Raw genomic sequence first — 9,726 nt, 5'->3', positions numbered from 1 at the left:
CCCCCCCCCCTTCTCTCTCTCTCTCTCTCTCTTTTTCTGTCTCACTGCTTTCCTATTTTATAACTTTTTTTTGACTGCTCAACAAATTGAAGGAGTGTAAAGTAACTTAATTATAATAGTTGCTTTTTCATTATCTGATGCAAATTAGCTGAATAAATTTATTCTGTACAATTCTAACCTTATATCTCTACTGTAAGTTATTGCACATATTCTTTTATCCTAATGTAAATATTTTATTATGTAAAATAGAAACTAAATTTATTTACTTATTACAAGAGATGTAGTACTTCTGAAAATTATAATATCTCTTGTATAAGAACAGATAAATGTGCTTAGAGAGAGAGAGAAAAAGTATGTATTAATTTTGCAAATAGTTTAAAAAATTTGGTGTACAAAAAGACGTATGGATGGACCAATTTCTATTGACTTACCTATATTTTCTTTAATGTATTAATCTATTATCGATGTATACTTTGATAAGCTTCTTCACTACCGACTGGACCAACCTAAAAATGTATTAGAACCATGTAGTTTAAAGAATTAATCAGACAATTTGATATAATAATACACTTTGCAATTTTTATCCATAATATCTTCTGTGATGTCTCTTTGTTTTGTGTATACTTAATTGCTATATGTACATTTGTATGTGCTTAGTCACTATGTACATGTATTGTGTCAAATAAACTTAAATACATAGCATATTTAAATATCACAATAAACTCCACTGATATTCAATCAAGATCACCATCAGTGGTGATACGAAAAACGCAGAAACGATTAAAACGGACGATCATGTATCTGATGTATGGAGAAAGGGTGCCCTGTGCCCAATTTCTGCGAAATACCGCGTTTGTGCGCACAAACATTTGAATTTGTAACGCTGCAGAGACCCGGTGCGTGACACGAATTTTCACCTCGCATACCGAACGTACGTGAAGGAAGTAACGGTGAAACAATATATTTTTGACGAGACCGACGAGATCGACGGGAAAGCAGCCCTCGCCTATCCTACTACCGGGAATCCCACTATCTGATTAATCGCGTTGCATCTTAGCGCTGATACATACGCGTTCTCATGCGCACATTATGCGCTCACGTTATGTAAATATCGTGAAGCGGCCGCTTCGTCGTTCACGGGGTGTAACAGCATATTAACGAAATCCGAGGCGGTGACCGACACTCAGGGGATAGGAATGTGCGTTTCCGTGCCAAGAGTAAGTTTATTAAGGCCGGGGAGCTTTCCAATCGCCCCGTGCGCGATCGACCCGATCGCGATCGGTAGAGCAGCGCCGAGAAACTACGTGATTCACGCACGCGCGCGCGCGCGCGCTCGCTCGCGCGCAATTAATCGCGCACGAGAAATCGCCACAGCCGACTCGTTAAAACGGACATTTTTACGCGATCACGCGATGCGGCAAACGTGAAGCGTACGAAATGGCTGTGAGTGGCCGAACGAATACCCACGATGACAGACAGACAGACCGACCGTTCGCCCGTACGTTTCCGTCGTACGTCTCCGGCGTGTTTTTATCGCGATGAATTTCCGGCTTCCACTCGGCAGCACTCACGTGCAGCCGCTCCTAACGAGCACCGAACTCGCCGCGGTCATTCGCTCGCGGTTTACACCGAATCCCGACTTGGGAACTGACCTCTCACCGAAATCACTGACACATGTGCAACATTCACTTTTACGCCATATTCCCTGCACAGCGCATCTCTCTCTCTCTCTCTCTCGCTCTCTCGGGGCCCGATCGGTGCCGCCCCCTCGCGCTCGCTCCTTGTGATGCGCGCAATAACGGGATTCGTCCATACTGGGTGACTCGGTAGTGTGCACGACCAATAGCGTCACACAGGGTGTACCGAAACTGTCGGATGCTCTCTTTGCCAGAGATCAGTCGGCTGACTGGAGATCGATTTTATTCTCGATGAAAGAACAATTCGTCAATAGTCGCGTTCAGCGAACGCAACGATTGCACAAAGGTTGAATAATTCATCAACGTAATTGGTTTAACTTTAGGGGTCTAAGAGTAAGGGCCAATAATCAATAATTGTCTTTTCCCAATGCGTAATTTGATACGGGCTTAAGGCAGGATTTACACTAGTGTAGTAAGTCTTGAGCTGTAAGAAATTGACCAATCACAGTCGACTATTTTTTTCACACTCGACTGTGATTGGCCAATTTCTTAAAGCTTATATTCTCATTGTAAGCCCCGCTTAATGGAAACCCGGCTTAAAAGGAGTGACGGAGTTTTTCTCATTTGATAATTTGTTTTCAGGACGAATGAGTTTCCCCAGATGACGCCACGTGAGCATCTTTATGCACTCGATCGTGACGTTATTCTACGGTGCTCCATAGATCGACGTATACGTGATCTGGACGTTGACAGCTACAGCGATGGCTGCAAGATGTCAATGAAGAATTGACGTTTGTAAGCGAAATTCGATAACACGATGGATCTGGCCAAGTCGTTCTTCAACGTTCGCGATCACGAAGGTTACGTCGGGAAAGAGGAGCATAATGTAAGTGCTCGTAGCCAAGTTTATGGGGGTTTTTTCGGTCGACTTTAAATGAAACTGATGACGCGCAGTACGACACGCAGTCTTTCACGTCATTCTGATAACATGTCACTTGTGTGTATTAGAAAAAAATCGAAACAGCCGTCTCCGAGGATGAAGTCGAGGTGGAAGTCGGAGGTTTGTGCTGCGAGACTCTGTCTCCGGCACCCGGTGGACCGTTCTCAGCGTTAACACCATCGATGTGGCCGCAAGATATCCTAGCTAAATTGAATCAACCTGATGATCCGAATTCACAGCCTGAGTACAGGTGAGATTCATGTATTATGAAGATCGTATAAAAATCCTCTAATATAGAAGATAGCATGATTAGTAATCATTCTATCTATCGTCGTATCTAGATTCGACGAATTTGGTTTCCGTGTGGAAGAAGAAGATGGTCCTGAGCAGAGTTCAAAGAAATTATTGGGAATACCGTTTGTTGAAGATCCTCAACATAGGTCAGGATTAATCATGTTTCTTTGTCACACATATTCAGCGTGGAACTTCGATGAAATTACAAGTTAATTTGTCCTTTCAGATTACAATGGGTTGCTCTCTTGGAATTTAGTCACAACAAAGAAGTAACGGAGCTCTCATGGCAAAATATGGACCGAAGGCTGCCGCGGACCGATAAGTTGCGCGAAATGGTTCGACGTGGCATACCTCATTCCTTAAGACCGCAGATCTGGATGCGCATGTCAGGTAAATCCCAAAATCACGTAGGAGACAAAGAATCGGCTCAATATTGTGGGAATATATCTTTTATTACAGGGGCACTTCAGAAGAAGTGTTCGTCAGAAATCATGTACAAAGATATAGTGAAAGCCTCGAGTAATGACGCATTAATGACGAATAAACAAATTGAGAAGGATCTCCTTCGCATTATGCCAGCCAATGCATGTTTCAGCCATCTCCATAGCACTGGTATACCCCGTTTAAGGCGTGTTATGCGTGCTTTAGCTTGGCTTTATCCTGACATTGGGTATGTACAAATAAGAAATATATATATATGTATATAATAATCCTATTATATTGTGATGTCAAGATTCATCAACTTACTTGTCTATTTTATCAAGTTATTGTCAAGGCACGGGTACAATGGCAGCGTCATTATTGTTGCTCTTGGAAGAGGAAGACGCATTCTGGATGATGGCGACGATAGTAGAAGATTTATTACCAGCCTCTTATTATTCTTCAACATTGCTGGGTAATTTACGATACGAAGATTATGTGTGAAAAATCCTGATTTTTTTTCAAAGTTGACTGTATCAATTATAACATCAAGTTACAATTACATTGCTTCTTACAGGTATTCAAGCCGACCAAAGAGTGCTTCGCACATTAGTAACTAATTATCTTCCTGACATAGATCACGTTTTAGTGCAACACGATATAGAACTGAGCCTCATATCTCTCCACTGGTTTTTGACTTTATTCGCATCAGTTGTACATATGAAGATATTACTGCGGATATGGGATATGTTCCTTTTCGACGGATCCATAGTTCTGTTTCAAATCACACTTGGGATGTTGAAGATAAAAGGTATTTATTATATCTTACGATCAAGCACGTTGCTTTATATAATTGCTTTCAAATAGCACTGGATATTCCTTCAGAAACGGACTTGAGACAATTGGAGAACTCGGCGCAGATATTCAACGCGCTTTCAAACATACCAGGAGACGTCGACGACGTTGACCAACTATTCAATGTGTGTTTGTCTTGATGTATAGTTGTAGAAGCGTGTTCGAGTTAAACCAAGGATTTTGCTATATTCCATATGTATTTCAGGTGTCCTTAGAAGTTAGCGGATCATTGACGGACGTGTTGGTTGAAACTCACAGACGCCGTCATTTGGCATACTTGATGGCTGATCAGGGTGGCTTAGTAGGGAATCCGGATGCAGTACCGAATTTGCCGAAGCAACATTTGAACAGGTAAATAATGACAACACTTGTCTCACTATTACCGATACCGATATCGGAAGATTAACCTTGTGTTAATCGGAACACACCTTTTCTATTAGACGCCAAATGAAGCGAAATAAATCAATGCTGCAAACGTTTCTGTTTGGGAACGATGACGGTGAAGATGACGCGAAATCCAAAAACATTCGTCAAACAGGTGCGTCGTTGTATACATAAATTTGTTCCCATCGAAATTCGCATCCGTTGCGCCTACTAACTTTATGCGAACCTGAAATCCCCAGAAATTCTAGTCGACCTGAGGGAAGCCGTGTTGCAAGTGGCGAGGCACTTCATAAACGTCGACCCGAAACTGAACAACATTGTGCTCATAGCAGATTACACTATGGAGAGTCACGCGAAAGATCACGACAACTATGTGAACGTATCACGAACGCGGAAGAGAAGAGCGAAGGCTCTATTAGGTTTAAACACCGCTTCTATCTTAGTATATATATATTCTGTACTTCTTCATAACTTCGCGATAAGCGACCAATTATATTCCAGACTTTGAAAGACACGACGACGACGAGCTCGGTTTTCGAAAGAACGATATAATCACGATCATCAGCCAAAAGGACGAGCATTGCTGGGTAGGAGAGCTCAATGGATTGAGAGGTAACGTGTGCGAAGTTACGCATTAATTTCGCGGCATCTAATTTCATCCGCATTCCAGGATGGTTCCCCGCCAAGTTCGTTGAGCTACTGGACGAACGGAGTAAACAGTACACGTGTGCCGGAGACGACGCGGTGAGCGAAGCCGTCACCGACTTGGTAAGAGGTACACTGTGTCCTACCGTGAAAGCTGTGCTCGAGCATGGAATGAAGAGACCGTCATTTTTGGGCGGGCCGTGCCACCCATGGCTATTTATAGAAGAGGCTTCCAACAGAGAAGTGGAGAAGGACTTCAATTCGGTTTACAGCCGATTAGTTCTGTGCAAAACGTACAGATTGGATGAAGATGGTAAAGTTCTGACTCCGGAAGAGGTGTGTATGTGCTATATAGCCATCGTATATTCATATTTCTACCACTTCTCACCTTCGTCTCCGTTATTTCGATGAATGACGAATTGGCCAATTTTTCCAGTTGTTGTATCGTTGCGTTCAGTCAGTGAATTTAACGCACGACAACGCGCACGCTCAGATGGATGTGAAATTGCGTTCCCTCATCTGCCTCGGGTTGAACGAGCAAGTGCTACATCTGTGGCTGGAGGTTTTGTGCTCGTGCGTGGAGGTGGTGCAAAAGTGGTGAGCGGCAAACCGCACACGTCTGCTCGTTTATAAGTATGCGTTTGCTGTTGTACGATAGCTGTTATGCGATTTGTTTAGGTACCAGCCGTGGAGTTTCATAAACAGCCCAGGCTGGGTGCAAATCAAGTGCGAATTAAGGATATTGAGCCAATTTGCATTTAACTTGAATCCCGACTGGGAACTACCGCCGAAGAAGGAGCAGTCGCAGCCTTTGAAGGACGGGGTCCGTGATATGCTAGTCAAACATCATCTGTTCAGTTGGGATCTTTAGCGTATTAGATTAGTCCGCGATTGTAGAGAGGCTTTCACGTCTAAACTCTTGAACTTTCATGCACAATAATGATAGTGTACAAATACGTGATCTCATTTTTCGTCATTGTATATGATGTTAATTTATAACCAATATTACTGACGTACGTACATACACACACACACACGCGCGTATAATTTGACCTTTCTAATATATAAACCTTTAAAAGTATAATCTCGTGTTTTATAAAATAGATAATTTCAGAAAAGGAATATATTGCCACATTTTCGATGGTAATGAGTATGTCGACTGTGTATGCAACAGAAAAAGAAAGAAATGTTATAATTTAAGATATATATATATATATATATAAATATATATATATTTTTTTTTTGAGCAGTGCCTTTGACATACAAATATAATTGAAGAGCGTTCATGTACATTTATAAAATTCTCGGTATTACAACAATATAAAATATTTATTCTTCGTTAGAGGAAAATATTGTGCGTATATAATTTTAATTGCGCTATAATACAGGCCGTTTTATCGCACATTCTTCACCGTATCATCCGCTGAATCATTGCTTGCAGTTTTTATCGCAACACGGGTCCGTAAGACTCTTATCGACGATCCTTATGTTGAGCGGCGGCTTACCTTCCCTCGCTTTAGCAGTTAAGTCTTCGTCCTCGTCAAATTGTAAGGAAGCCTGCATCGTCTTGTATTTGGCGACGGTAGTTGCATCGGCGCGCAAATCGTGCGCGTCGAAGATGCGTTCACACTGTGTTACCTCGTCGGATATCGCGGATTCGCATGGTTCCTTTCTTATGTAAATCAAGTGTAAGTCCATAACATTGGTGCCGGTGAGTCCCGTCTTCAGTAAATCCGCGCCTCTTTTGAAGCGTGAGTAAAAATTGTACGTGTCGTTATTCGCCAGAGTGTTGTCGATCAACATGCGTTCCGCTTCCATCATCGTTAACACCCGAGGATCGATCGCGTTATTCGTTCCCGGTTTTTCACACGACGGATCCCGCGTGTCCCCTTCGTCAGTTATCGTCCTCGCGTATTTCATCGCTTCCCGGGACGAGATCGGCGCGAATTTCTCACCGAGCATAGCTTGGACTTTCCGGCGAAGATCGTACGTTACAGGCGCGATGGCGGGATAACCGAACGCACCGGCGGCGTCGGTGGGACCATCCTGACCATCGGTACCGGCGCTCAACATCATCACCTCGCAGTTAGCGAGCGTCGGCCGCGACCTGATCGCACTGAAGAAACTTAGCGAGAAGCTCGCGGCCAATTCCTGATTCCTGCCGCCTTTTCCTTCACCCGTCACCCGAACCGTGGGCTCTCCTCCACCAATCAGAACAATATCACCGATATCGCCGACAACGGAACGATAGATCTCGCGTGATTTCGGAGAATCCAACGGAATCGTCGGCTCGTTGCAGACTCGGTCACAGAAATCTTCCAGGCTCAATTCACCTCTCATTGCGAGGATTACCGAACTCGCAATGCGCACGTACGCCGCGGCAACGTCACGCACGTCGCCCTGAACATCGTTCCTCAGGATTATCGGAGTGAATCCTTTGCGCAACGCTTCTCGCGACGCGGCTTCCACGGCCATCGTATTGTTCCCCACGATTATGTTCGTCACGTGCTTAAACTGACCGGCTGTATTCAACAGTGGAGCGTCGTTGTGGGTCTCCTTGGATGTTAAAACTTTCTTCAGGTCACCATCTAGCGACTGATACAGGTTGTACTTTCTCAGGACAGCGGCTATCTCCTCCGGTGCTTTGGCGTTGTACACAGTGGGGCCACTGGCGATTAGGTCCACGGGGTCGTTGATGATATCGGATAATATGAGCGTGATTACGGAAGCCGGATGAGCCATTCGTGCCAGGCCGCCGCCTTTCACGAGAGACAACTTTCTTCTCACGACGTTGAGCTCGGTGATACCGGCACCTGCGTTCTGAAGTTTCCTGCACAGCTGCAGCTTGTCCTCGTGGTCGAGGACCGGCCTCGGCATGTACAGCAAAGCCGAGCCTCCGCCTGATACCAAGACTATCAGAGTGTCGGTGTTAGTTAAATTCTCCACCAGATCTATAATACGGTGTGTGGCCTCCAACGACTCGCCGTTGGGCTGATTGTCGACGCCACCCTCGCGATACTCGATCACGCTGTCGTGCAGCTTCGGGAAGCTGGACTTATCCTCGGACTCCCATATCGCGTCCAGCGACCTGCTCGGTATGCTGAGTATACCTTTCTTCAGGACGTCACCGAGTATCCTCTCGAGCTCCACGGCCATCCCCATAACCGCTTTGCCGAATCCGACCAAGTAAACGTTCTTCCCGAGCGGATATCTCTCATTGTTGACATACAGAACGTCATCCCGGAGTCTCACTTTCCTTCTGATGATCTCGTTCGGAGACACCGCTTTCACGGCGGCGCGGAAGAGATCTGTCAAGTGTCGTCTGCCATCCGATAAGAACCCCGCCGGGCGGGTTGCCATACCGCAGCAACGCGGACCCGCACGCTTCGGAAATTTTGTTAGGTTAGGATGGAAGGTCTCGGAGTAACGGGGGAATAAAAACACGGTCGAGCGAGGCAAACTCGAGGCGCGTACGATTCCCCACGAGAATGAAGACACTTGCCTGTGCCAGGCGAATTCACGCGATATCCCTTGGCGAATCATAATTACCGAGCGCGCCCGTACATCCGCGCTTGATTGGCGACATTTTTTGCAAGATTGCACTAGAGCCTTTTGCGTTGCGGCGTGGCTACGTCACGCGTTATGAAATTTAAACTGTCTTCGAAGCCCGTGAAATACGGACCGGACGTAATTATGTCGCGTAATTATATTCGTTGCTTCAAGAAGTATCTCGGAGAGATCAATCGATATGCAATTACATTGGCGGTGATTATCAATGCATGTACTGAATTATTTTTTGTAAAATTCCAGACGCTCTTAAGAATAAATTTAATAAGATACAAATTATCATCGTTCACACAACTATTCGATAATTTTTTAAAGTCTCGTGAAGCTGAAACACGACCAGGTGAGTCAACGTTTGAGGGATTTGTTGGCCCTGAAAAGGGCCGTTCGTAAGTCCCAAGTGTATTTCCCAATTTACTTCGAGCTGGTGTACTTGGTCACCGCCTTTGTGCCTTCGCTGACTGCGTGCTTAGCCAATTCGCCCGGTAGGAGCAGCCTGACGGCAGTCTGGATCTCCCGGGAGGTGATGGTGGAGCGTTTATTGTAATGAGCCAATCGCGACGCCTCGGCCGCAATGCGTTCGAAAACATCGTTGACGAAACTGTTCATGATGCTCATGGCTTTGCTGGAGATACCGGTGTCCGGGTGCACCTGCTTCAACACTTTGTAGATATAAATGGCATAACTCTCCTTCCTCTTACGCTTCTTCTTCTTGTCGGTCTTGCTGATGTTCTTTTGAGCCTTGCCGGCTTTCTTCACGGCTTTACCGCTCGCTTTCGGTGGCATTCTTGCAAATCGTCGATTGAACGGTCAGATACAGCGATCTCGATGTCCAATAGAAGTGTGAAACCGCAGCGCCTCTGCGGTCATTATATACTCACGCGCGTGAGCTGCGACGCACCAATCGGAAGGCCGGGAGCACAGCGCGCGCCCTCATTGGTGAAGGCATGCCCGTCCCACCCGATATAAAAGGGTCATCGCCGGCCG

General features: G+C 45.3%; 4 protein-coding genes across 10 annotated transcripts in view; 1 reads left to right on the top strand and 3 right to left on the bottom strand.

The window, feature by feature from the left end:
• LOC106745369 (ubiquitin carboxyl-terminal hydrolase 47) overlaps positions 1 to 1,757 on the bottom strand; it is a 10,451-nt gene extending 8,694 nt beyond the window's left edge. For 3 of the 7 annotated variants that reach the window (XM_014620919.1, XM_014620926.1, XM_014620929.1), the window contains exons 1-2: positions 1,653 to 1,757; positions 432 to 506 (exon numbers count right to left, since the gene is read on the bottom strand). The gene's annotated coding sequence lies outside the window, so the exon portion shown is untranslated. Of the gene's footprint in view, positions 1 to 431; positions 507 to 935; positions 1,041 to 1,070; positions 1,393 to 1,467; positions 1,533 to 1,571; positions 1,596 to 1,652 lie in introns of those variants that run through there. The other 4 variants (XM_014620923.1, XM_014620922.1, XM_014620920.1 and 1 more) reach the window with 4 other exon arrangements.
• A 697-nt stretch (positions 1,758 to 2,454) lies between these two features.
• LOC106745371 (small G protein signaling modulator 3 homolog) lies at positions 2,455 to 6,256 on the top strand. Its single transcript, XM_014620930.1, has 15 exons — positions 2,455 to 2,523; positions 2,646 to 2,827; positions 2,919 to 3,017; positions 3,098 to 3,261; positions 3,331 to 3,541; positions 3,636 to 3,766; positions 3,869 to 4,102; positions 4,177 to 4,271; positions 4,352 to 4,497; positions 4,587 to 4,684; positions 4,770 to 4,949; positions 5,032 to 5,142; positions 5,201 to 5,511; positions 5,612 to 5,772; positions 5,854 to 6,256. Exons 1-15 carry the CDS (start codon positions 2,455 to 2,457, stop codon positions 6,044 to 6,046), a joined length of 2,385 nt encoding a protein of 794 aa, XP_014476416.1. The 3' UTR covers positions 6,047 to 6,256.
• A 220-nt stretch (positions 6,257 to 6,476) lies between these two features.
• On the bottom strand, positions 6,477 to 8,796 carry LOC106745372 (glycerate kinase). The gene has a single exon (XM_014620931.1). The coding sequence runs from the start codon at positions 8,716 to 8,718 to the stop codon at positions 6,604 to 6,606; it is 2,115 nt and encodes a 704-aa protein (XP_014476417.1). The 5' UTR covers positions 8,719 to 8,796; the 3' UTR covers positions 6,477 to 6,603.
• Positions 8,797 to 9,064: 268 nt separating this feature from the next.
• On the bottom strand, positions 9,065 to 9,561 carry LOC106745336 (histone H2B-like). Its single transcript, XM_014620849.1, has one exon. The coding sequence runs from the start codon at positions 9,523 to 9,525 to the stop codon at positions 9,154 to 9,156; it is 372 nt and encodes a 123-aa protein (XP_014476335.1). The 5' UTR covers positions 9,526 to 9,561; the 3' UTR covers positions 9,065 to 9,153.
• Between the last annotated feature and the right edge of the window lie 165 nt (positions 9,562 to 9,726).

The sequence above is a fragment of the Dinoponera quadriceps genome, unplaced genomic scaffold (genome assembly GCF_001313825.1).
Source record: "Dinoponera quadriceps isolate SergipeBrazil2010 unplaced genomic scaffold, ASM131382v1 scaffold1609, whole genome shotgun sequence".
Taxonomy (NCBI): domain Eukaryota; kingdom Metazoa; phylum Arthropoda; class Insecta; order Hymenoptera; family Formicidae; genus Dinoponera; species Dinoponera quadriceps.
Note: the sequence above shows the minus strand (reverse complement) of the source record. Positions and strands in the feature narration are given on the sequence as shown.

What these genes read in the sequence shown, in the direction of transcription:
- LOC106745371 (XM_014620930.1), top strand. Translation starts at nt 2,455, where the DNA reads ATGGATCTGGCCAAGTCGTTCTTCAACGTTCGCGATCACGAAGGTTAC. An exon ending in GTTGAAGATCCTCAACATAG is followed by an intron (nt 3,018 to 3,097) that starts GTCAGGATTAAT and finishes TTGTCCTTTCAG; the next exon opens with ATTACAATGGGTTGCTCTCT. An exon ending in CAAAAACATTCGTCAAACAG is followed by an intron (nt 4,685 to 4,769) that starts GTGCGTCGTTGT and finishes TGAAATCCCCAG; the next exon opens with AAATTCTAGTCGACCTGAGG.
- LOC106745372 (XM_014620931.1), bottom strand. Translation starts at nt 8,718, where the DNA reads ATGATTCGCCAAGGGATATCGCGTGAATTCGCCTGGCACAGGCAAGTG.
- LOC106745336 (XM_014620849.1), bottom strand. Translation starts at nt 9,525, where the DNA reads ATGCCACCGAAAGCGAGCGGTAAAGCCGTGAAGAAAGCCGGCAAGGCT.